This window comes from Pezoporus wallicus, unplaced genomic scaffold (genome assembly GCF_028554395.1).
Source record: "Pezoporus wallicus isolate ANWC-B61680 ecotype Strahan unplaced genomic scaffold, APGP_CSIRO_Pwel_v1 contig_229, whole genome shotgun sequence".
NCBI lineage: Eukaryota > Metazoa > Chordata > Aves > Psittaciformes > Psittacidae > Pezoporus > Pezoporus wallicus.
In genome coordinates this window covers 2,526,504-2,552,778 of record NW_026638360.1, presented here as the reverse complement: position 1 = coordinate 2,552,778, position 26,275 = coordinate 2,526,504, and the positions used below count along the sequence as shown (strand labels likewise).

The 26,275-nt window shown below is 46.2% G+C and overlaps 1 protein-coding gene across 8 annotated transcripts in view; it reads left to right on the top strand.

Moving 5' to 3' along the window:
- BCL9 (BCL9 transcription coactivator) overlaps positions 1–21,229 on the top strand; it is a 59,181-nt gene extending 37,952 nt beyond the window's left edge. For 4 of the 8 annotated variants that reach the window (XM_057410476.1, XM_057410477.1, XM_057410479.1 and 1 more), the window contains exons 2-9: positions 5,954–6,036; positions 8,997–9,302; positions 10,903–11,219; positions 12,106–12,295; positions 12,775–12,874; positions 13,305–15,534; positions 17,399–17,659; positions 18,979–21,229. In XM_057410476.1, the coding sequence (XP_057266459.1) occupies positions 9,250–9,302; positions 10,903–11,219; positions 12,106–12,295; positions 12,775–12,874; positions 13,305–15,534; positions 17,399–17,659; positions 18,979–20,096 (4,269 nt within the window). In that variant the 5' untranslated portion in view covers positions 5,954–6,036; positions 8,997–9,249 and the 3' untranslated portion in view covers positions 20,097–21,229. Of the gene's footprint in view, positions 1–5,862; positions 6,037–8,996; positions 9,303–10,825; positions 11,220–12,105; positions 12,296–12,774; positions 12,875–13,304; positions 15,535–17,398; positions 17,660–18,978 lie in introns of those variants that run through there. The other 4 variants (XM_057410481.1, XM_057410482.1, XM_057410475.1 and 1 more) reach the window with 4 other exon arrangements.
- The last annotated feature ends 5,046 nt before the right edge of the window (positions 21,230–26,275 follow it).

The following is a 26,275-nucleotide window of genomic DNA, read 5'->3' as shown; positions in this document are numbered from 1 at the left end:
TGTTTGGGGAAGCCTTGGAAAACTGCTCATTTGGGATGAGAGAGACACCAGATACCTGTGAAGATGAAGGTTAACATGACGGAAGGTGTGTGGGTCGCCCCCAGCAATTCTGACAGGCATTGTGTGTGATGTTCCCTTGCAGCATGCTGGGGATTACTGCTTGCTGTAGCACTGGGTTCTCCTCAGAGGAGGTCTGTCCTGTACTGACCCAGCCCAGTCACACTCGGCTTATGAAAACTGACAAGATTGCAGCCCGAGGAGTTATGCCTGAGGATTGTTTCTTGTCTTTCATTCTGGAAGCCTAGCGAAAGGATGCCAAAATGAAAAGAAAAAGAGCTTGTTTTTTCCCATGCTGAACTATCAGCGGTTATTTCTCCCAAGCCTTCTGCTTAAACCGTGTGGTGTTACTGCATGTTGAAGAACAAACTGGTGTCTCCTCGGTCGTGTATTCTCATCTATTATTTCCACATCATTTTTTTTCCCTTCTCCACAGATTAGTTACTGAAGCACAGGCTGCTGAGGAGCTTGATACAGGTGTCTTTTACCTATGGCTGTTTGTGCTGATGTCTCTATTTAAATTAAAAAAAAAAATAAACTCAGAGAAGTAAGGGTGAAGAGATTGCCTCTGGCTCCAAACACATTGCCTACTTCCTGATAAGTAGATGAGGTTTTAAAGGAAGGTGAGGCTATGAAAGCAGCATGCGGAAAGCTGTAGCATTACCCACTGGATTCCTGCATTTAGTGCTGACCAGTGCTGGGGCTGTTAGCTGCTAACATAATGTAGAAAGCTGCAGAAGTCTGTCATTCGGAACTAGATGATCTTAAGGTCCTTTCCAACCTTAACTATTCTATGATTCTATCATTCTATATATGAGGGAAGTACTGTTAAAACATTTACTGAAGAATCCCTTATTGCTAGAGCTTTTGACCTGTATCTGTGTTAACAATAGCAGGAACTCTATAGCGCGGACAGGCTGCAGCTAAGGTATGCGATGCTTTATGTAAAGTGTTTAGAACTCCAGCTGTAGTGTGCATAGACTGCTCCCAGCATTGCTAACATAGGTGGAGCTGAGCCGCTGCAGGTGGCTGAGCTGGAGGACACTGAGGTGGGGTCAGTGTGATGGCATAGCACGGCAGCATTTCCAAAGCCCTGGCAGCACTCTTGTCCATCTCTACCTGCAAGTGCCCCCAGTGTTGGCAGAGCTGGAATGGTGTGAACAGCAAGGGGAGGTGTCCATAGCATTCTTCTACAGAAATGGTTTGTTGTAGTTTAGGCTTTGGGGGTTTTGTACGGTTTTTCTTCCGGCTTTTTTCCCCACACAGCTTTCTGGAACTGTGTCTATCTGCCAAGATGCAGTTCTAGTCCCAGGTGGACCAAGTAGTTCAAGGCTTTTTACATAATAGCAGCTGGGACATTGAAAGGGACTGGTGGCATTCAGCTTCAGTCTGCTTACCAGTGTCCCCAAGTGTCTGTCTCCTCTGTTACTTTGGGGAAGGAGTTGTGGGAAAAAAAAAGGTTGTACAAAATCAGGAGCTGTTTAAGATAGCCATTAATGCCCACAGTACTGGTAACACACTGAAGTGTTGATAGATGCACTGAAAATGAAATTTATCGGATGTGTTACTGTCCTTTGACAAAAAGTGTGTTACAACTCTTGCAAATGATGGTTATGAGAGTAGCAGACAACATCTGTTGCAAAAGACTTTTAGAATGATTTCTCATAAATACTTAAAACCAATAGTTCACATATTCATGTAGCAAAATGAGTTTAAGTGACAAGTTCTTGATTCTTCTTTTGATTGAGAGTAGTTTCTGATATAAGACTGTGATCAAAGAGGTAATGCTTTGCAGACCTGGGATTAGCACTGATTTCTCTGAGGTGCATAAGGAGCAATTCTTGGCTCTGGGAGACAGCGAGGGCTTCATATACGCCATTGCTTTTAATTGCCAAGATGTAAAGTAGACAAGTCCATACTGTTTCAAGATAAGTTAGAACCACCTAGAAACTGATCACTGGCGGTGAGTTGCTGTCTTGTCAGTTTAATGTTAATAAGTTAGCTCTTGATGTTGAGCTAATAGTTTATAAGGGATTTATGTCTTACTGGGGAGCGACAGAACATGGTATTTTCCCCAAATCAGCAGCTGTTTTGGGTAGAATATAGCCCATATTCCGCATGAGATGCCCCTGCTACAAGTGGCCACCGTGTTTCTGGTGGAAGGAGTACAAGTATATCAGCTGAAGGTCTACTATGCGATGATGATGTGGTTTGATTAAAGAATGAGGTCTAAAAACCCTGCAATGGAAAGAACTAGGGCAGATAGTCAGGCGTGCTTGTAAAAGCAGAGTTATATTGTGTCTAGATGACATGTGTATTGATACTGTGTCTCTAACCCCAGCAGTTAGTTCTTCAGGTACCCATGTGTTTCCTAACCTTGTTAAGAAAGAGACGGTGGGACCTGACGGGAGCAGAATGCAAGTGTATTGGAACAACTTGCTTATGCCTATGCTATCAGTCACTGTTGGCTCCTTTGTGCCAGTGCCAGTGAGCGTGTGGTCACCTGGTAGGCGGAAACAGGAAGCTTGTCCCCTGAAAATGGATCATATCTTATCTGGAGTTAAGTTTTCAGGTGGGTCACAGCTGCTAGCAATGGCTGGAAGGGATAGAGTTAGATAGACTTAGGCTGGCTGGAGTTGCTTTCTGGGTCTGTCCAGCATGCGCTTGGTGTGCATAAGGTAAGCTGTCACTTTTAACAAACCTGTTTGAATGCTGATCAATCCCATACTGGTTGTATTACAAGCACATGCTGTACACATTCATGGGAAAGGATGAGGAGGACAGCTTTTGCTAAGAGGTAGAGGCTGATGTAAAGGTGTCATTAAAAGCCCTTAGTAAGGGCCATATCTAGAAATTGGGACTGATTCAAGGGACTGAAGAGTGTCCTGTGCCCTTGTATCCTCAAGTGTCATGGGGAGATGCGTGGGGTGTAGAATACTCATGTCCATTTATCTTTTTGCTTTTACATGATCTTAAGAGAGTCTGACAATTCAATAAAAGCACTGAGTAACACTTCCTGCATCCTCCTTGTATCCCAGTTGCATTCTTTATCAACGAGGAGTGTAATCAAGTACTTTAGTAAACAGCAGCTTATTAAAAAGTGACATGTGCAGTTCAATGTTACCAGTTTTTTGTTAAAACTGGCAAATGCAGCACATGGTGAAAACCAGTGTAGCTCTTGAGGTGTGCTGAATGTAGTAGAGTCACCTTTTCCCAGTGCAGCTGTTCTCCCTTTTACATGGTTGAATAAAGGGTTGGAGAAATAGGATGTGTCCTTCCCAGTAAAATTGCACTGAAGGAGCCTGTGGGCTTATTCATTGCCTTACTCCACCCCTTGGGTCACACAAGGAATCCACTCCTGGATGCACATACAGGGGTTGGCTTCAGGATGAGCCCTTGTTCAAACAACTCCTGGTGCTGGTTCTGCTGTGACTGGTCCCTCTGGAAGCTGCTGCTCTTCCCAGAGCAGTCTCTTACTCCACTGTCTCCTTCCTTGCCCATTCCACTCTCACAGCTACGGGTCAGGGTGCTGGCTCAGCTTGTGTTCAGTTGTCTATTTTCTGTACCAGCAGGTCTCTAGTCTGTTTTCTTTTTCCATGCTGGTTTTGGGCTTTCACCGCCCTCAGTCCAGCACATATGGACAGTCTCAGGCCACAGGGGGGTTAAAAAGAAGCATCCTCTTTCTTGTACACAGAGAAAAAGGTTTCTCGCCTTTAATGCTTTGTGTCACAGTAAGGCCACAAGTTCAGTACTTTTATCTACTTGGTATGCCTTTATTTCATCTCTTCACATTCTCCTTCTCAAAGAGGAAGAAAAGACTGAAGTGATTCAGTGGTAACTGCAGCTGTTCCTGTTGAAGCAGCCGTGATGATGTACACCTCCAAGTACCTGAGCACTTGTCACTATCAAGCTTTTGCAGTTTAAGGACATAAAGTAGGAATAAACTAGTCTGGATGTTTTTTTTCCCCTTCCGTTAGCAGTATGATAATGGGTGGCTACTTCATAGAAGTACAGGGATGGTTTGTGAATACTTTATCAACAGGTAAATTAAGATGTGTGTTTGTGTCTTTAGTTACTCTGTGGTAGTAGCTGCTTGTGTGCATGTTTCCACCCTTTTGTTTTTCACATTCCCTCTGAAGTTGTCTTGTGCTAGCTGTGAGATAAGACTGTGCAGGTGAGCAGCAGAGATGGTAAACTAGGGGGTGGAATTAGGCTGCAATAACTGTCTGGGTAGCCTTAAAAATGGATCGCGTCCTGCAGTCCTGAGCTATGGTCTGTGAGGCTGCCCTGCTCTGGTGCTTTGCCAAGGTGGATTTGAATGTTTCAAGCTCTGACCATTGGCTGTGTTAGATTCTCTCCATCTTGATGTGTCCTGGTGTTCACATGTTTTCCCTTTCAAGGGAAAAGGTGATTTCTGTTGCTGCTTTGATAGAGGTGTGTCAGTACTGGCATGGCTTAGCCTGTATTGTTTGGTTGGGTGGGGTGGGAGAAAGAGGAGAGGAGATACAAATGGGTAATTGGATTCAGGGATGATTGTGCTGCTGTAGTAGGTTTTACTGGATGAAGCAGTTTGTTACGATAGGTGTTTGTTTCAGCTTCTGGCTCCAGGTGTGACTTGGCTAGATAAGGATGCTCTATCGCGATGATTTCATTGTTTGATTTGGCTGGACTGGGTGGGGAATGTAGTTGCATTGTTTGGGACTGGCTTTGTAGTTTGATTTTGTTGAAGTGGATTACATGGCAGCGCATTGCTATATTATTAGGTGAAGCTGCAGTCGATAATAGTTGGAGGATGTTGAAGAGAAGAGAATATGCCCAGGGTTTCACAATGTGTAACTAATTGAGCCTCGCAACAGCTCCAGCGTTCCTGCTGGAAGATCTGGTCAGCAGAGTGTGTTGGGATTACACAGTAAACCTCTGGTAGTGATTTCAGTTTGCAGTTGTTCTTTAACTGCAAGGCTGGCTGTGCTGTGTAAATAGCTGTGAGTGCTCCATAAGACCATGCTGGCTCCAGCAATGTGAACCTTGTCTGCATTCATACTGTTCTTGCAGCCTCTCCAGTGTTCACAGTGGGTGAGGTTGAAGCTGGAGGTAGCTGCTCTCTGTCTTTACTGACCTCAAATTTACCATTAAGCCATTCCTCAGAGTACATGTTTCCTTGTATTACTGAACTTGCGCTTAAACTTGCTTTAACGTTGTGAGTGAGCATTGATGCAGGGCTGTCTCCACCTCTGAAAGTGTGGTTCATCAGTTCCTGGGCTATGGACTCTTTTGGCCTTACAGGAAATAACCATAGTGCAAGGTGGGGTTAACCCCTCTCTCGTAAGGAAACTGTCAGTATGTCTTGCTCAGGAAGGTTTGCAGTTGGATTACCTTCTCCCTGTAGTGTAGCACAATGATACGAAGTAGGAGCTGCCAGAACAGTAGTGCTTCTTCCTTCCAGAAGCTGTCTGGTTTGCCCCTAGATGTGGCTTTACCTGATACTTGATGTTTTTATTTATGCATTGTCTGGCTGTGGAGGAGGTTGTATATATGAAGCACAAGGTTTTGGCAGACATTGCTGGGCACAGTGAGGGGAAGGTGAGCCTTTGCAGAGAGATGGGTACAGAGAAGGGGAGGTTACATGTCCAAACTTTGTGCCAGCTTCTCTAAGAACAGATGAGCTCATGGGAATCCAGCTAGTTCAGCTGTGGGAGTGCTATTTCCCCTCCATGTGCAGCATCCATCTTCAGACTCTTCCAGTCTGATGGTGGCTTTTTCGGTACTGACAAATCTTGATAGTCTTGTTGCCAGTGGCCAGTTTTGATTCCTGTGCTCCTGTTACTGGATGCATGGGAGGGATGCACAGTTTGGGTGTGCATTCTTGTTGGTGAAACTCTCTCTCTCCTTTCCCCAGGTGATCATTTCTTGTGAGACGAGTGGTTCGCAACTCATGGCCTTCAGAATGAGTACTGCAGTGTCGTGACACCAGGGGTCTTGGTAAGCTACTTGTTGGAAAGGGGAGCACCTAGCATATCTCCACAAATGAAGGTTCATCTCTTCTTGTCTCTGCTGTTGAGCTTTGAAGTAATTTTAAGCCATCCAAATTGTAAACTGCAACCAAATGGGGTGAGGCTGCTTTTCACATGTTCTCACCTCCTCTTTTCAGCTTGCAGTGGCACTGATGTGGTTACATCAGCAACCAGATCAGTGAACTAATTCAGCTGAATAGAGATTTCTGCTGTTGCCCTTGGATTAATTCCCATTCAGATCTTTCCCTGATGTGGTCAGGAGAGAGGCGGTGAGAATGAGTAGCCAGTGGAACCATCCCCTTTCCCTGCAGCTGTTGCCCGGCATACCTTAAAGCAATCCTGAAAATACAGCCTTGGATGTAGCTTGCCAAAATATCTGGAAAAGCTGCTTTACCTTTCACAGTGACCCTACCTCTATAATTTTAGAGCAGTGATAAAGGCTTTGCTATGGCAGGCAGACTGCAGCTGCAAAAATACATTACTCTAGAGCTTTTCCATTATTGAACCATAGATTCCCAGACATACATATGTTAGAAGTGCATTTAGAAAAATCGTGAGGAATTCCATTTCACATGATAAAAGATAGTACATTCCCAGCGTGCAGAAATGAGAGGCTGAGGAAGTTGAGTTGCTGTTTTCCCACCAATGAGTATATTGATGTATCCTTTATAGCTTTGTCTGGTAAGAACTTTAAACTGAGATTGGAATATAGTTTCCTTGCAGAGTACGTCAGTTCTAATAGATGGAAGATACATGTATTAGGGTAATAAAAAAGTAAGGTTAAAAAACCTGTAACTTTTTCCTCCCCCCTTGAAGTACTTGAAAGTTCAGTGATGTCAGAAATACTGTGCAGCCAGTGTGATCCTGATTTTGTTCCTCATGTTTTCTTATTGTACTGTGCAAGGCTGGGAGTCTCAAACTTCTCATCTTGTAATAAAAAGTAACATGATAACACATAAATACCAAAAGTGGAAAAGGAGAGGATGAAAGGGTAGAATATGTAAGTTGATCACAGGCATCTGCATCCTGCTTCCAGGATTGACCTCTGCTTGCTTTAAAGCTATTGTTCCCTTTTTATTTTTTAACACAAAATTCACCTAAAGTGAGGACCCCGAAGTATCACTGAATTACACTGACTTTTACAGATAAATGAATCTCTTTTGAAAAGTGGTGTTAGATTCTGTTGATGTTATGGTTTTGTTGTCAAAACATACATAGGAGTAAAATTTGCATGCAGAGATGGTACAATTTAGATACTTGTAAAGATGTGCTCTCTCGTCTTTAATGTATCTTCATAGTACCAGCTCTAGTTACAGCATGATAATAGTAACAGTAGTAATACAGTAAGTCCGACATTGTTCTAAAAATCAGAGGGATAACCATCTGATAGCCCCACAGAGGTATGTGGATCTGGTGATGTTAATCTGATTGTGCCTAATAGGAGGTATTACAAATGAGACCTTTATTGCAGAAGCATTCCCCACATGAATGGGTTTGTGCAGCACAGCGGAAGTGAGAAGAGGGAGCAGGGTTATTTCTCTGGTTCATGAAGGAGGCATGTGGTCTAGAGGAGACTTCTTGGAGATGATGCAGAGCTTCAGGGAACAAGCTGCCGTATGGAGCACTGTCATGTTAAAGTACAGCAGTGCAAAGTCACTAAAAGGTCTAATGGCACACCTCACAACAATAGAAATTTGTGGAATTGGAAAATCATGGTGCTCAATGCTGCAAGTTAGTGATGGATCTCCTTGACCAGAGGTAGTCATCTAGTGCCCATGTTTCATAATCGTTTGTGTCAGCACATAAGCAAGCCAATTTTTGTTTTCCAAATGCAGTTTGCACAGCAGTTTCTTCATAAAATTCAAGCCACCCCCAGACTGGTGAGATTTATTTTGTTTCATTTGATTCACACAGGTAGAAACTGGTGCTTTGGTGCTGAGAAGGCTTATTGGGAATATTTACAGTTGAATAATATTTAATCAATAATGCTTAATACATTAACAATAAATCTTGGTTAGACTCTAAATTAAGTGATTTGCATCTGAGTAGGTGAGATGAACAGGAGAGATTTTGTTGAAACATAAACAAGACAGAAATTTGTTCCAAAATAATTTAGCCCAAAGGACATACAGTGATGTTCAATAGTTTCCTCCTCCAGAAATGGTTGCCTTATTGCATGGGTTATGCATACTGGTTGCTAGAAAGAAGCTGAAAAAGTGCTTATTTTTAGGTGGTGTTGGTTGTTTTTGTTCTTTTCTTAAATCCTCAGTATCTGTATAGTGCTACTGAGCAAATTTAGAGGGTTAGTTGTCTAGTGCTCCTTTGGCCTTTCTGATAGAGATGTTGAGTGACTAACCTGGTGCTTTTGGGGTAATCACAACATAGCTGGTTGCTTACAGGTGGTCAGGAAGGCATTTTGGTTTATTTTCCTCCCTTTATGCAAGCCTTAGCACACATCTTTGAATGTATGTCTAGTTATATTGGACCAGGGAGACAAAAGATTTGAGCAGAGTTTATGTTCTTAAGAAATATCAGATTACAGCCATTCACAAGGGAATTCTGGATAGCTAAATCATGTTGGGGATTTGTAATTTGGGCTTCCTACTGACTTGCTATGAGGTGTCTTCAAGCTGAGCACAGATGTGGAATCAAAATGTCCAGATATGAGGCCCTTCCCTGTTTTGTTGACTCCAGAATGATTTGGTTTGGATGAAGGGGGAAGATGGCCTCACTGGCTGTAAACTGAATGGCCAGCCAGGGCTGCCCTGGTTTGGTATACACAGCTGCACTTAGCTGTCTGAAAGCTCTTCTCCTATGTTCTCAGTAATGGGGGAAGAACTGCCATTTACTGCTTCACACCAGACACATCTGCAGGGGCAGAAGTTCCTCACTGGTTTTCTGTTCTCTTCTGGTGGGGTGGTTTAACAGTGTGCCCTGGAGATGCGAGACTTCCCCTGGGCAGCAGGAGGCATACGTCTAGAGAATGCTGGAGCTGCAGGAGGGAAGCGCCCAGTGCAAAACCAGAGAGGAGCAAAGAGAAAAAAGGCAAGCAGAGAGCCAGCATTGAGAGAAGCGGGTGGCAGAAAGTACTGCAACGCTGCCTCTGGCAGCCCACTCCCAGAAGAACTTGGCGAGAGCCCATCTGCATGCGTGTGAGACTGTGAGCTCAGGATTCCTGTCAATGCATTCCAGTAACCCCAAAGTGAGGAACTCCCCGTCAGGCAACACACAGAGGTAAGGAGAGGAGCCTGCAGTCAGCTGCTCTGAATTTGTATGTGATGCTGTCCCTACTCTGCTGCAGGATTAGCCAAGTGCTGCTGTGTCTGACTTACTGGTCCTCCTTTGTGCTCCCATTGGGCTTACCTGAGCACTGGCTGCACAGTTCTGATGGGCTTCCATGTTTGCTAGGCTCAGGGTGAGCTGAAAGCTGTAAACACATGAGGTGCAGGTTCTCCATTCCGTGCACCCTCCTCTCTCCCTAACCCTATGCAGGTATCTGAATAGGCTGTAGGAGAGTACATATGCTGTTTCTGTCTGGATTTTTTGTGTTTTTTTTTTTCTTCCCCCTCTTCTAATTACCTGTTTCCCCAAGTGGTATCTGGGCAGCAGCAGGTCTTTCTGTCTGCACTTTCACACAAAATGCTTCCTCCATATTATTGACCTGAACAGCCTGGAAAGCTGATCAGCTGTGCACAGAGATCCTCTGCATCATTCACCTGCTAGTGCATCAGGTCAGCATCTCTCCTCTGCTAATTTGGAATGGGAAGAATATGGAAGTGAAGCAGTGCCCAGGGACTTAGAATGGTGTGATTGACAGCATTCTGGAGTTTGATTATTTACTCCTAGGGGTCATCTGGAGCTTGAGAGAGAGTAATTCAGAGGGAATGTCTCTGAGTCAGGTATGTGTCCAAAGGAGGAAATGGCTTGTGGAAGTCCCATGGTGAAGATGCTAGTAAACCCTGCCTGTTGGAAGTGATAGTGATTATGGGAAAACACAATGCAGAAGATCCAATAGCAATGGAGTAAGTGGAGGCTGAGGAGGAGGGAGTGGCTAATATGTGTGTAAAACCCAGAGAAGCAAAGTATTTTTAGGATGCAGTTTGCTGAATGGAAGAGGGGAGGAAAGACTCCAAATCCCCTTTGGCAAATTAAAGAAGCTTCATCTGCCCCATTCTGCAGGAGTGTGCAGGGAGATGGTATCCTTCTCTTCCCTTATTCAGAGGCAGGTTGTGGCTGGTTTAATTGTTTTCATGGTCAGAGGTTTGTGTTTTCCTGGCAGCTCCTCCCAATGTATGACAAATGTTGCAGTAATGCTGGGTTTTCTTTGTGCTCCCTGTAGAACTGGGTAAGGAGGTGCAAGGTGGGGAGGAGGGAGTTGTTAGGGTCTGCTCTCATCAGAGCTGCAGTGTACAGTTGGGGTCCAGGAGAGTGGTGAGGTGCACTTTATTGTGCCTTGTTTGTTTACTCTGAGCTTGTCTTGCTGTGAGCTGCTTCTCTGTGCACATAGAAACCGTTGTCTTTATTGACAGAAGCCCTGGAGGTAGGTCCTCATGTGACAGCAGTTCCTGGGATCTGGCAGGTCTGTAGCTTGCCGTGGTGCCTTCTTGAGCAGTGAGGTCCCATCTTGGATAATAACCCTTTCAGGGCATGTTCAAAAAAGCACCTGTGTGACTTGAAGCTTACAGGCATTTTTTATTTGTCAGCAATTGCCTTAGGTTGCAAAGAAGGTGGCAGTGTTTTTTTCTGCCTCTAATCTGTTCCTATAGGGTGGAATGAATCAATGGTGTGATTTGTCACTATTTGTTTCCTTTTCCTTCCTTTGCTCTGTCCCCAGTAGCCCCAAATCAAAGCAGGAGGTGATGGTCCGTCCCCCTTCAGTGATGTCCCCGTCTGGCAACCCCCAGCTGGATTCCAAATTTTCCAACCAGGGCAAACAAGGGGGCTCAACCAGCCAATCCCAGCCCTCTCCCTGTGACCCCAAAAGTGGAGGTCACCCCCCCAAAGTGCTCCCTGGCCCAGGTGGGAGCATGGGGCTGAAGAATGGGGCTGGAAACGGTGCCAAGGGGAAGGGGAAGAGAGAGAGAAGCATTTCAGCAGACTCCTTTGAACAGAGAGAAGCTGGGACTCCCAATGATGACCCTGAAATCAAAGGTATGTTTGTTAGGATCCATTGCAAGTGCAGACAATTAGTCAGAGTCCTCTGAGATGCAGAATCGCTGTGAAGTGTTAGAGAAACATTTATTTGTGTGGGGTTCCCTTAAGTTCCAGCCAGTGAAGTCTGAAGGTCTCAAGAGCAGGCAAGGGTTGCCATAGTGGCGTTGGTAAATGTCCTGTTCACACTCAGTTGAAGTGCAGACCTGAGTCTGGTGGGAAAGTTCCTTTGTAACTTTGAAACTCCTCCAGAGAATTTGAAAGTACAAATGAAACCTGTTGGTTTCTTTTTGGCCTTTGGCCTTTCAGGAACTGCTCCGTTGTAACTGGGATTTTGAACAATATGCAAGCCTGTTTTGTCAACACACGTACATAACCTGTAGCACCCTTACTGGTAACACAAGCCAGAGGGTTGGGATTTCTGTATTATGTTCCTGGCTCCACCATTGCCTCTGTAAGGCAGTGCAAAACCAGACTATATGTGCAGTTTTCCATGTTTCCTTTGTCCATTTGCTAGATCCTCTGGCTAACGTGGCTGTGGCGTGTGGTGGTGGAGTTTCACAGAGTGGTCTCCAGACACTTACTCATTTTGGTGTGTGGTTTTTCTTCTGTTCTGTGTGGCCATTGGAGAGTTAAAGGGGATCATCTCTGGGACCTGCCACTTTCCTTGGAAAGGGACAAGATGAACTTTGTCCCAGTGGTGTCTGAAGGGCAGCATGGCATTTGAGGTAATATGCCTAGTGTAATAGGCAATATGCCTTTAATGACGCTTGAGGGAGAAGCAGGAAGTTTCAAAGGAGGAAGAGTTCTCATCAGTTTCCAGAAATGGTTTCCATAAAGCTCCCAAGGTAGTGATTCTCTTCTTTTCCTCTTTCTCCACTTCCAGACTGCAATTCTGCTGATCATGTGAAATCCCAGGAGTCTCAGCATACACCACACTCCATGACACCTTCAAACACTTCAGCCCCAAGGTCTTCCACACCTTCCCATGGCCTGGCTGCCACTTTGGAGCCAGCAAGTGGGCAGAAGACTCCATCCAAAGTGGTTTATGTCTTTTCTACTGAGATGGCCAACAAGTAAGTAGGTAGATGCTTGAACATCCTCAGGGAGCGGGGCTTACTTTTGTGCTCCCTTTTGAAGAGATTCTCAAGTGCCCTTTCTCCATCAAGTGCATTCCTGTAGCAAAAAGTCATTACTTGTTTGGGATCCTGAAGGGGCTGGAGTGGAGACTCACCACATCTTGCTCTCTGAGAAATTATTATTTATTCCGCTGAGGTGTGGTTTGCTTTTTGGGGTTTTGTGTTTTTGGCAAGTGCTGATGGATACTGTTTTGCAATCCATGCAGTGAGTAGCAGCCAGTATGTCTTAAACTGAGACATGAACCCTGAATTCTAATGAGTTTGTAGATGTAAGCATTTTTCTTTTGCTACTCATCTAGAGTGAAATATGTGTGGTTAAGGCTTACTCCCCTCTGCTAGCTGAAGGAGAGGACGATGTTTAAGAAAAATTGCTTCTCGGCTTCAACTGGGTTATATGTGTGTGTCTGTCTTTGCAGGGCTGCAGAAGCTGTGCTGAAGGGACAGGTGGAAACCATCGTGTCCTTTCATATTCAGAACATCTCAAACAGCAAGGTGGAACGAAACACTGTACCCTTGGTAGGGAATACCTGCATGTGGGTGGGAAAGGAAATGGTAAATGTGCCTGATTCTGAGAGACGGATGATTTCTTACACTCTGAAACAAGATTTGGGGTGGGAAAGAGAGAGACAGTTGTTATTCTAGCCGCCTTCAAATAAATGTCTTGGATCATCAAAGAAGAGCTTGAGTCTTGCAGTATTTGAGTAGTATATGTCCAACCTATTGCTCATGCAGAGCTAGCACAGAAGCAAGGGGCACCTATGATAATGTTTGAGCAAAATAGGTTTCTGTATGGCCAAGATGCTGCTCTGTAAATTGCTGCATGCAGGCTCCCCTTCCTTGCAAGGTGTGGGCTGGTGGGGTTGAGACAGGATGTTCTGTTTGCACTGCTGCTTATGTGACATGGTTGTAAGAAGAGCAGGTGATAGTGTGTGGCTTTCTCTTGCAGAACCCCCAGATCACTGCACTTCGGACTGAACCCAAGCCCCTGCCACAGGCTCAGCCTCCTGCTGCCCAGGACCAGAACCCTCCCCAGAATGCCAAAATGCAGCCGACTCCACCCTTGTCAGCACCTGTATCCAAATCCACTGCCCCCCCATGTCCCATAGATCAGGACAGTCCGAGCGTTGAAAGCAAAGTGATGTCTGTGGGCAGCCCTGCCAACTCTACCCCGTTGCAGACAGAAGGATTTGGGCAGAGTTCAACCCCCAATAATCGAGCAGTCAGCCCGGTTTCCCAAGGTAGCAATAGCTCCACTGCAGACCCCAAAGGTCCTCCACAGCAGGTGTCTGGTGGGGACCCAGCCAGTTTGGGTGAGAATCCAGATGGACTGTCACAGGAGCAGCTGGAGCATCGAGAGCGCTCGTTGCAGACCCTGAGAGACATACAGCGCATGCTCTTCCCCGATGAAAAAGAGTTTGCAGGAGGGCAAAGTGGGGGGCCACCTACAAATGCTGGGGTTCTGGATGGTCCCCAAAAGAAACCTGAAGGGCCGATACAGGCTATGATGGCTCAATCCCAAAGTTTAGGCAAAGCTTCAGGGTCTCGGACAGACGGAGGGGCCCCATTTGGCCCTCAAGGACACAGGGATATGCCTTTTTCCCCAGATGAAATGGGGCCACCACCAATGAACTCCCAGTCAGGACCTATAGGCCCAGACCACCTGGACCACATGACTCCTGAGCAAGTGGCCTGGCTCAAGCTGCAGCAGGAGTTCTATGAGGAGAAGAGAAGGAAGCAGGAGCAGGTGGTGGTGCAGCAGTGTTCCCTGCAGGACATGATGGTCCATCAGCATGGGCCACGTGGAGTGGTCCGAGGCCCTCCTCCTCCCTACCAGATGACCCCTGGGGAGGGCTGGGGACCTGGGGGTCCAGAGCCCTTCCCTGAAGGCATGAACATGTCGCACTCTCTGCCCCCCAGGGGCATGGCCCCGCATCCCAATGTGCCTGGGAGCCAGATGCGCCTGCCTGGTTTTGCAGGAATGATGAACCCTGACATGGAGGGCCCCAGTGTCCCGAATTCTGCCTCACGGCCTGGGCTTTCGGGAGTTAGTTGGCCAGATGATGTGCCAAAAATCCCAGATGGCCGAAACTTCCCTCCTGGCCAGGGTGTCTTCAGCGGCCCTGGCCGAGGGGAGCGGTTCCCCAACCCACAAGGTCTGCCTGAAGAGTTGTATCAGCAGCAGCTGGCTGAGAAGCAGATGGGCCTCCCTCCTGGCCTGAACATGGAAAGCATCAGGCCCAGCATGGAGATAAACAGAATGATGCCCTCCCAGAGACACATGGAGCCTGGGAGCAACCCCATCTTCCCTCGCATGCCAGTGGAAGGGCCAATGAGCCCCTCCAGGGGGGACTTCCCAAAAGGAATACCCCCACAAATGGCCTCTGGCAGGGAGCTGGAGTTCGGGATGGGCCCTGGCAGCATGAAGGGGGACATGGGCATGAGTGTCAGCATGGGCTCCAATCCACCCCTGGTCCCTCAGAAGCTGAGGGAGGCAGGAGTCGTGCCGGAAGAGATGATGAAACTGCGCCCCGTTGTGCCGGAGATGCTCTCCTCTCAGCAGAAAATGGTGCCACTGCCGTTTGGAGAGCACCCGCAGCAAGAGTATGGCATGGGTCCCCGGCCTTTCCTCCCCATGTCTCAGGGCCCAGGAGTCGGTCTCCGAAATCTCAGAGAACAGATCGGGCCTGACCAAAGGACTAACAACCGGCTCAGCCACATGCCGCCACTACCTCTCAATCCCACCAGTAACCCTAATAGCCTCAACACTGCTCCCCCTGTGCAGCGCAGCCTAGGCCGCAAGCCCTTGGATATCTCTGCAGCCGGTCAGGTGCATTCACCAGGAATCAACCCTCTCAAGTCCCCCACGATGCGCCAGGTCCAGTCTCCCATGATGGGGTCTCCCTCGGGGAACCTCAAGTCCCCTCAGACGCCCTCCCAGCTGGCAGGAATGCTTGCGGGCCCCACTGCTGCAGCTGCTGCTGCCTCCATTAAGTCCCCCCCTGTCTTGGGGTCTGCTGCTGCTTCTCCTGTCCACCTCAAGTCTCCGTCTCTCCCTGCACCTTCTCCTGGATGGACTTCATCTCCAAAGCCTCCTTTGCAGAGCCCTGGGATTCCCCCGAACCACAAGGCGTCTCTCACCATGTCCTCTCCAGCCATGCTGGGGAACGTGGAGTCGGGTGAGTGCCCTCTGAGAGTGGATTTGGGTCTTTGGTTCGTGTTGGGACACTCTGATTTGTGCAGCAAGATGGGGGAGGAAGGTTTTTGCAGGGTGGCAGAAGCTAGATAGCGTTTTGCCCATCTGAAGGGAGGCTATACTGTGGGTCCCTTGGGTGGCTATGCGAGTGGAGTGCAAGTGCTTCGCCTCCTCCCTCTTTGTATTTGTGGGTTTGCTCAAGTGTGTCCCCACATGAAAGTGAAAGGGTGGGGTCAAGAAGTGTGAAAAGATGTTGCGTGTTGGTGGGAGAAATCTCTCCTTGGAGGGGTTTATGGCCATTCTGCCATAGCTCCTGGTGTTCACAGCTTTGTGGAGAAGGTCCTGCTGATGTTAGGAAAGCACTTTGAGATAAAACGCTCCTACAAAGACTGTGCTGGGCATAGTTAACCAGTATGTACTGAGATATGGTTTGGGTGTGGTAAGTGCTTCCTACATGTACCACCACAGACAGGGAGGTGTCTTAACATTTGTTCAGGCTTCTACCATTTTGGAGAGCTCTAACCACCACCACGTGGAGCACCCGGTGGTATGTTGGAGCCGTGCTGTGCCTGGGATGCCGGTGTGCAGATGCTGGCACTGCCTTGCCTGCTCCTTAGCATCTCTGGGCTGCTGCCCTCTGTTCCCTCTCTCAGACCCTCCCGGGCAGGTTCACCTGGGAGCCCTCTCGCCCCTCCGGCCACAGCTCAGTTCACTCCAGGCTCCCAGCACCGCAGACCGAGCGGGCTCCCGGCGGCGGAGCTGTTTGCCCACGTTGCCCTCTAGTGCCGCTCCCGGTAACAGCGCGGCGGCGGTCGGGACGTGTCTGCCGGGCACGGGGGCCGGCGGGGGTCGGGTCTCCGTGCCTGAATGTTGGTGTCTGTCACGGCTGCTGATGCCGTGCCTAGTGTGAGCCCCGGCACATATGAGCCAGAACGGAGTGCTTTTAGGCCATACCTGGTGATGTGCTTAATGAGTCCTTTCAGGTGTAGTTCTTCCAAGGCGTAAATGCTTTGGCATTGAAAGGTTTCTGTATTCTCTATTCTCCTTTCCCTTTTTTTTTTTTTTTTTTTTTGTTGGGGGGTGGGTGCTGAGGAATGTGCAGTTCATTTTCAGTGACAGTACAGCTTCAATTTAGCATCTTCCCTTCACGTGTGGTCTGGATGGCATGAAGCTCATCGGTGACGGACAAAGGGAACTGGAATTGCAGTTATTTCTATTATGGGGAGAGCAAAGGAAGATATTAAGATAAAAGGTGCAGAGAATGCTTCTTTCACTGGGATAAGCAGTAAATATGTGTATATGAAACCTGAAATAAAACATAAACAGGGAGTTTTACTTGTAGCTGCAGGTACAGCTTGTCAGAAATCTGCTCACATGTCTCAGTATTTTATCTGCTACAGCTTTCATTATGCTGTGTCTTTTGTTCTGGGTTGATGCCTCCTAAAGAAAAAAGGAAGGGAGTTACAGTTGGCATTTGGTGTATGTAGGAACAATACTGTAGATTTTGATTTTTATGGCTGGACCTGGTACCTAAGTCTGTCTTCAGTGTATGGAAGTTGAACAGTATGATTTTCAGAGTTACCTGAGAATTCTTCATGTAATTTTGTAGAGGCTCAGGATAGCTCCAGTAGAAGTGCAGAATCTGGGATAAGAGATGTTAACCATCTTGACAAATAGGCTCATTTTTCTGGTTATCTTTCACAAGCATTGACTGCGTTAGTCACATGGTCTCTTGCAGTAAAAAGGTTTTCTAGTTTTTGAGATGTGTAAGAGGTGGGTTTAAGGGGGAAAAAATGGTAAGAAGGGGAAAAAAATTAGTCCTCCTTTTCTTTTCTTTCCTCCCTAAGGTGGCCCACCTCCTTCCACAGTCAGCCAGTCCGCTCCTGTGACTCTCCCTGGAAACCTTCCCTCTAGCAGTCCTTACACAATGCCTCCAGAGCCGACCCTCTCCCAGAATCCCCTCTCCATTATGATGTCCAGGATGTCCAAATTTGCCATGCCCAGCTCTACTCCACTTTATCACGATGCCATCAAAACTGTGGCCAGCTCAGATGATGACTCCCCTCCAGCACGCTCCCCAAATTTGCCACCTATGAACAGCGTACCAGGTAAGAAACTCAAAGACACATAAGACCAAGCTGTCAGGCAATACAGTGAGGATGTCTGTATGGGGCCTTCGTCAAATGAAGATGGTGAGAGGGGAAAATCTTTGAAGAATATATAGCCATGGGTTAGTTTTGAGAAGGGCAGTTGCAGTTCTCTGAAGTGAGGTGACAGAAGTTCTCCTTCCAACCAGTTTACTCTGTCCTTCAGAAAATGTCTAATGTGGAAAGCTGTTCTGTATGGGAGAGACTTTATGCAGGCATACTGGAATTACTTGTGTGAGTGAAGGCTGCTTGTGGGAGTAGAGTAGAGAGAGAACAGAGGAAACCGTTCTTCCCCTGTGTTAAGAGGCAGTGTCATAGAAGCTTCATAGTTTGTGGTGAAGCCACAAGAGCTTGTGCTGAATGACACTGCATCATCTGGTCTATTCTTGGGTTTCGTGGATTGCCTTTGTTATAGAAGAGGGTGTTAGAGTGCTTTCTCAAAACATGCATCTTTTCATATAGGCAATGTGTAATGGCAGGTGTCCTCAGCCAGGACTGAGGGGAAACTGTCCTAGTCCCTGCCTGAGAGAGTTAAAGGAAAAGTAAAATAAAACATTGTGGGGCTGCCTTGTGGGTAAACATGTTCAGAGGAGAAATCCAGTCACTGCTGGTAGCTTCATGTTTGTAGGGTACATATTAAATACAAAGTAAGCTGTAGCCCCTCTACCCAATGAATTGACGTAGATTAAAGAGGGGATGAGTAGCTGTATCATGAAAGTGGCACTTGGTAATGAATTCTTGATGAGTTTACCTGTAGCTTTGCTGTGTGCTTCACGCAGTAATGATCAGTGTGACTGGATATACCTGGGGAAGCTGCCTAATTGAATAAGTTTCTGATGACAGCTCATTAACCTCATTGATTGTTCCTCCTTGTCTTACATGGGTTACCTCATTTATCACTTCTGGAGTTTTGAAAGGACATTCAGTCACTTCCCAGTGGGCAAGCGTCCATATGCTGATAATCTGGCACAGACATGTTTGTTATCTGCCTGCCTCATCTGGATGGCCAGGGAAGTTGTAAAAGTATGAATTGGATTGAGATCCTATTTACAGAGCAGGCTTTAGGCACTTCCTGCTTAGGGAGGCAGCTGTGCAGGTGGCATCAGTTCTCTGCTTAAAATAACATTTTGCAGAGCCACTACTGATGTTTTTTTGCTAGCACTAATTTTTTGCTTATGTGTGTGTGTGCGCAGACTTGGTAACCTTGCAGAAAGCTCACTGGTAGCTTTGTTGATCATTATTGGTTGTTCTCTAAATGTAATTCCTTATTTCTTCCCTAGGAATGGGCATTAATTCTCAGAATCCTCGAATTTCAGGTCCAAACCCAGTGGGTCCAATGCCAACCCTTAGCCCAATGGGAATGACCCAGCCTCTTTCCCATAACAACCAGATGCCCTCTCCAAATGCTATGGGACCCAGTATACCTCCTCATGGGGTCCCTGTGGGACCTGGCCTGATGTCACACAACCCGATGATGGGGCACAGTTCCCAGGAGTCTCCAATGGTACCTCAAGGACGCCTGGGCTTCCCACAGGGGTTCCCTCCTGTACAGTCCCCACCACAGCAGGTGCCATTTCCACACAACGGGCCCAGCAGTGGACAAGGCAACTTCCCAGCAGGAATGGGCTTCCACGGAGAAGGTCCTCTGGGGCGTCCTACCAACCTGCCCCAAAGTTCGACAGATCCAGCACTTTGCAAGACTGGAGGCCCTGGTGGTCCAGACTCCTTCACGGTTCTTGGAAACAATATGCCTTCGGTTTTCACCGATCCAGAGCTGCAGGAGGTGATCCGTCCTGGAGCCACGGGAATACCTGAGTTTGACCTGTCCAGGATTATCCCATCAGAGAAGCCTAGCCAGACACTACAGTATTTCCCTCGTGGGGAGGTGCCGGGCCGCAAGCAGCCGCAGGGTCCTGGGCCTGGCTTCTCTCACATGCAGGGGATGATAGGAGAGCAGGCCCCGAGGATGGGACTAACACTGCCTGGCATGGGAGGCCCTGGGCCAGTGGGAACTCCGGATATCCCTCTTGGGACGGCTCCATCCATGCCAAGTCATAACCCGATGAGGCCGCCCGCCTTTCTGCAGCAGGGCATGATGGGGCCACACCACCGCATGATGTCACCAGCACAGACGGCGATGCCTGGGCAGCCCGCACTCATGAGTAACCCTGTGGCCGCCGTAGGCATGATCCCAGGCAAGGACCGAGCCCCTGCGGGGCTGTACAGCCACCCGGGGCCTGTTGGGTCACCTGGCATGATGATGTCAATGCAGGGCATGATGGGACCCCAACAAAACATCATGATTCCCCCACAGATGAGGCCCCGAGGTATGGCTGCTGACGTTGGCATGGGAGGATTTAGCCAAGGCCCTGGAAACCCAGGGAACATGATGTTTTAAGCTGCTACCATAAGACTGGACTTTCTGATCCTTGTCAAGATGAGATTCCAAGTCCTGAGGGCTTTTTTGAGAGCTTCAGGAGTACAGTTTGGCCATGCAATAGGTGAAAAGAGACCAGAGGACGCTTTGGGAAATCTCGAATGTATGGAATTACCTTAAAAAAAAAAAAAAGGAAAAAAAGAAAAAAAATCATTTTAACAGGTTGGGGTTTTTTTTTGTTGGTTTTTTTTTTTTTAAGATTTATTTTTTAAAAATTATTTTTGTGGACTTGGGTATCCCGTGAGGCACCTGCTTTGAGAATCTGTAGCTGTATTTTGAGAATTGCCATTTGTCACAAGTTGCACCATTCTCTGTATGTTTACGTCCTTCGGACTGGCTTCTCCCAGGACTCTCGGTTATTTTGGTTTTTTGTTTTGTTTTGTTTTTTTCTTTGTGTACTGTACTATATTGTAAAAGGGATTTTAGCAGAGACTTTAGTCTTTGGGGTGAGAGGAGAATGGGATTCTAGGCTGTTTAGGTGGAGAATCCATCTTCAGAACTTTGGACTATTTTCCTTCAACTCCAGTGTATAGAAAAACCAAACTACGACCTCAGAGCAGAGTATTAATGAAAAGCACAAAAAAGGAACTTAAGTTCAGTGAGGGGAATCTTTTAAAAGAAATAAATAATAAGTTAAGGACATATTTTTCAAATTATGGCGTGCTGTCCAGCACCTTCTGTCTCTCCCTCCCACTCTTTATTAAATAGGCTTCTCTCTCCCTCCGTCCCCCTTCTGTCTCCTCCTATGGCAGCTGCAATACATTGTGTTATTCTGGGGAGTAAATCTAGGAGAGCCTCTCCTCATGTGGGGAGCCTTCCCACTTTTAGGAAAGGTCTGGACTTGGACACTGTTACATCCTACAGTAGTCTCTCTCACTGTTTCCTAATCTCCTTTTCTTAGAAACCCCAAGTGATTTTATTAATGTGGGAGTGGAACAGACACTAAAAGTTATCCAGGATTTTTTTTTGCGGTTGTTTTTTTTTCCTCCCCAGCGTAAAACGTTCTGTGTAACCTCCATTAAATTTGGTACAAAACCACTTGCCAGGGCTGTGGTGTCAGAAAAATAAAATATATTGTTTCTTACAAAAATGAACTGTCTTCTTTATCCATTCCACTTGTTTCTGTGTACATCACACAGCTGGCCAGGTGACTGTTTGCTCTTCTTTCTGATCACAGCCAGCCTAGGGGCCAGGTGGGGCAAGTTTTGGCAGTGTGGTCTTGTGGGCAGCAGATGTTTCTTGTGAGGTACTTATGTGTGCTTAATGCTGAGCTGAGCTTGTTTTTCCTTGGAGCGAGGTCCTGTTTCAGAATGCCTCAGGGTGATAGTTACTGTCTATCTTAGCTTATTGAGGGTCTAGGAATGGATGAAACTTGTCTCCATCACTTCCTCCTGGTGAGTGTTTGCAGCACTACAAGGTACACGGGTTTGATCTTTCCTGGAGTCCGGCACTGTGCAAGGCACTGGGGCTGTGTGTCCCTGTGGGGGCTTTGGGTTGGGTAGGGCCTCTCGGAGGCTGAGAGAGTGGGGATGAACTTAAATAACAAAGGTGAGAGAGAAACTGCCAGTGAGCAGTTTTTATGAGGACACCCCTGCTGGGTAAATTGTTGCTTTGCCATAGCTCTCACTGATCGCTTCCTAATCCTTTGTCTTTTCAAACCTGCCTCTTGAGAGGATTTCAGCAAGAAGCTTTTATGGTTTTGTCTGTGAGGAGTGAAAGACTAGGTGAGGAAACATGGATTGGGAGTTGAACCCTTCTGGAGAAGACTGGGATGAGCCAACTGTGGATCTGCAGGGCAGGGCGTGGGCTCTGTGGCTGTCTGTTCTCTGGTCCTCCAGCGCTGTATGTGAAGTGTGTAAACTCTGTGCTTCCTTCCACTTACTGTTACTTGAAATGATTTCAATGAATAGTTTCCTCAGAGAGCTGGCTATTAGTGTGAAACTTCACGTGGAGAATGAATGCCTTTAATACGCTGGAATGTGAGAGTTTTGCAGAATTAACTGATCCTTAACAGGTGGAAAAGGAATTGCTGTCAGTGGCTTACCCAAATTTCATTGATAGTGTTACAAAGTGAATGGAACCATGCACTGTCAGAGGCACACAAGCCTCAGAGCCTTCTGTTGCCTGCTTCCCAATTTACCTTTGTGCTGTCATGCAAATTTACAGTGATTTTGGGTGAGAATTACTCTTTTGACAAAGTGTAGGTTGTATGTTGTGGTGCTTCCCTCTAACAAGACAAGCAGTGTGCCTGAAGCAGGGACTTGTCAAGATTTTAGAGAGAGCTGACAATGACACAGTGTTATGTCTGCAAAGTGGAGTTGCCTCTTCTTTAAATGGTGGTTGCACAGCTCCCTTTTGAGGACCTTGCATGGGAATTGTCACAGTACAACCTTTTTAGGTGTTCTGCCATGACTCCTGACTGGTTTTACCATGTTGAACAAAGCGAAGTTCTTGATTGACATAGAAATAACCTGGTTTTTTGTGTGTGTGGTGGGGGGTTTGTTGTTCAGTTTTGTTTGGTTGGTTTTTAACAGTCTTTCTCAGTGCCTCTTCTGCTTGATCTGGTGTTTTGACTAGCAAAGGATTTGAGGTGACTGTGATTTATTCTAGAAAAATCAGCTTGGTGGATTCACTGTTTCAGAATCATTTGACAGTGAAACAATACATTTTAAAGATGCTGGATGATTAAAACTCCTGCGTCTGTCTAACTTAAGATGCATTTGGTATCTTAACAAAAGTCATGGATTCTCCTGAGTCCATGTTGGTGCACTTAATCTTAGGGGTGCTACCTGGTTTTCAGTAGCTGATGGACGAGATGTTAATGCCTTAGGTGGCTTCAGAAAAAATGACTTGGTAGATACAAACTGAAAGTCTTTGTTTTGCTGTGATTTTACTTCTCCCCTTTTTGCTTTGCAAATGCAAAAGCTTTCTAGCTGCCAGCCTTGAAAATTCACCTTGGGATCTGTAAGTCAGGCTCTGTTCTCTCCTTCTTATTTGTAATCAATAGTAACTGTGACTCAGCTCTGGTAGTCATGGTGCAGTTGAGACGGAAAGTGGGATTACCATTTTTAGTTTCCTTCCCATCCTTTTTTTTTTTTCTTTAAACTTTAAAATCCTCCTCCTCCTCCACCTTTGTTTGAAAGAATGAAATAGGCTTTATTCATACATGCTTGGCTGCTCTTCCTCTCTAGTAACATGGGAGGAAACAGTCTGCTGTTCAAATTATCTCATCCCAGATGGCTGCGCAGCCGGAGCACGGAGAGACTTAAAAGGTAAACCCAGCAGATGGTGAACTTCTGAAATGCAAAGTAATGCGCCCGCTAAATCAAAAGTTTAAACTATTTGAAATTTGCTTGTTTAAGGTAGTAGACTGTTGCAAACAGGTCATCTGTGAAGTACACTGACACGTTTAAGCACCCTCCAAATAAACTTGAGCTTTGTACCTGTATCATGGGCTACCTAATCCACCAAAGAACATGACAAGTAAGTAGCCAGCCTTAAGAGTTTAATCCTGACCTCCTGGTGGTATATAATGGGGAGCATTTCAGAAGACAGATGAGGATGTGGAGATCTAATTTGCATCAGCCTTGGCTGGGATTCAAATGCTGGTAGTGCTTCTGGTACAATGTAAGTATCCTGACCTGGAACAGATGTGGGTACCCAACTCTTCCTGGGGTAAGTGTGTAACCCTAAGCACGCTTCTTAGACTGTTGGAACACAACATTTGTCGTGCCACAGTGTCGGGGCTACTACAAATATAGTATACACAGGGCTTGATTTTTGTGGTGCTTGGTATGCTGGCTGTCTGCTACGTTGGTTTTTGTTGTGGTGGCAGAAGAGGCTGCCTTTCACTTCTGTGCTCCCAATGGTGAACGCTTCCGTTTCACAGCCTTGGCAGGCTGTTGGCTGAAACCTATTCCCTATTTTGATACTGCTTGAGTAGAAATGATCCATGATTGATATAGGCCTGTATTTAGTAGAGTGTATTTCACTGTATTGATTGGTAGCAACTCTTAATACAAAAAAAGGTAAGTTGTCTTGCATATGTGCTGTGTCATCTTTCTGGTGAGGTGACCTCTAATTGAAAGATTTTTCAGGTTTGAGTCAGTGCACATAATTTCCAGTCACTTCAGTTTCTGTGTAACACCTAGCTTTATCATGCTTTTTCCACTTAAGGTTGAAGTGTATTATTAGGAGTGTTCTTCAAGCCTTAATAAAAAGACCCAAACTCAAACTTCTATCTTTATTATGTTGGGCTTATTGACAAATACACCAGGCTTACTATCCTCTTGATCTCCTTTGACTTTCAACCAGCAAGCTTTTTGTGCAGAGAGATGTAGGTCCTCATGATTGATTACACACTCAGGTTTTAAGCTTACCATTGTTGTTGTCCGAGTCAGAGCATGAGTCAGGAAAGGAAAGTGATGCTATGTTGTCTGGTGTACTGGAAGCTTTAAAAGAGGATGTTTTACCTGAGAAAACAAACCCCAAAATTTAAGTAGTTGTCTTTCCTGATGATTGCCTACTATACTGCCACTGCCTTAAATGAAACATACTATATGAGGATAGGTTTGCAATGCAAAATGGACAAAAAGTCTTCTAGTTTTCAGTTGACCAACCTGTGTTAACTGTGTTGTACTAAAATGGCAAGGGAGGCAGCCTGACTTGGGATAGCAGCTCCAGCTTGAGCCTGGAGGCTTGAGGGAACCTGAGGTTGAACATGTTAGCTGCTCATGTCAGGAGCAGGTCTTATATCAACAGGGTAAGAAAGTTTTGGATTTTTTTTTTCTGTCCCCTGGGATTTGTCTTTCCCAGTTCTTGCAGAGAGTCTGCCTATTCATGTGAATGCACTGATTCCTTATGGAATTGTTTATTTCTGTAAATGTTTGTTCCATGCTCTCAGAAATGCCTCGGCTCTTCCATGCTGTGTTTGCAGCTCAGCACTTCCCACTTACCTGTGTCTTAAAACTCTGTCCCACCAATCCTCCTCTGAAAACATTATTTATGTTAGTTGTGGTCAGAAATAACTTCTCTTCCATACTCTGGGCCATGGCTACCATGGAGTTGCTCAGTGGGATGAGACTAATGCATGGTCCAACCACTTCCATACCAAGAGGAAGGGTAATGCTGGAGCACAAACCCTGCAGGAGACAACAAAGAAGTAACCTGTTCCCAGTGGAGGCTTCTTCCTAGCTAGTGCCAAGAAGCTGGCCTATATTTGGTCGTCTTGTTACTGAAATGTCTTGTTACCCTGCCTGGAGTGATATGATTGCCTTAACAGTGTGAATGCAGTACTGTGTAGCTATCTTACATGCTCAGCTTGTGCTGCTGAGTTCTGTGTTGCAGTTTTTAACCTGGTTGGCTGCTGGTCAGTTTTGCTGAGAGATGCTCCTAGCTCTTCTTTAGGAGAAGGTATTTGAATTCCTCTTGTCTACTGGTATGGCCAAAGCTTCTCATGGAGGCAGTCTGTGCCTCTCAAGTAACTTACAGTTGTATACATAATATTTCCATCAGTGTTCTCCATATGATTTATACCATGCATAAAGAGAGAGCTGATGAGAGCAGAACACACTGTTCTTATGCAAGGGTAGGACATTGATTTTTATATAATGGCATTGTTGCTAGGCTGTATAAAAACTTGGTGGAAAATGACAATGTTTTGTTTGCTTTTTTGACTGCTTCTAATAGCAGTGCAGTGAGACCTCCAGCAATGTATTTAGTAGTCAAATTATTCTGCTCACTGTGAGGTGTCAACATGTAATTGTGGTGGGGGCAGGCTAATGAAAGAGTAGAGGTAAATCCAGCCCACACTTCTCATGGAGAAGGCACTGTAGTGCCTCCAGTCATGTATCTGTCAATGACTTACATTAACATCACTGCAGTCTGGTTTTGCTAAGTGAAAAGGGGTAACACAGAACCAAAACTGCAGGGCCATTTTAGGCAGTGGTTCCCCTATTTTAGCCTTTACATATGCCAGAGAAAGTAGGTCAAGATACAGGTTTTATTTACTGACTGAAAAATGAGGGGTTTGACAACATAGTGATCCTTGATACTGTCTTACAGGGGAAAAGCATTATCATTTCAGTTAGAAGCACTTCTGTTGGTTGTGTTCCTGTTTCAACAAGTGCAGAATAGATGCA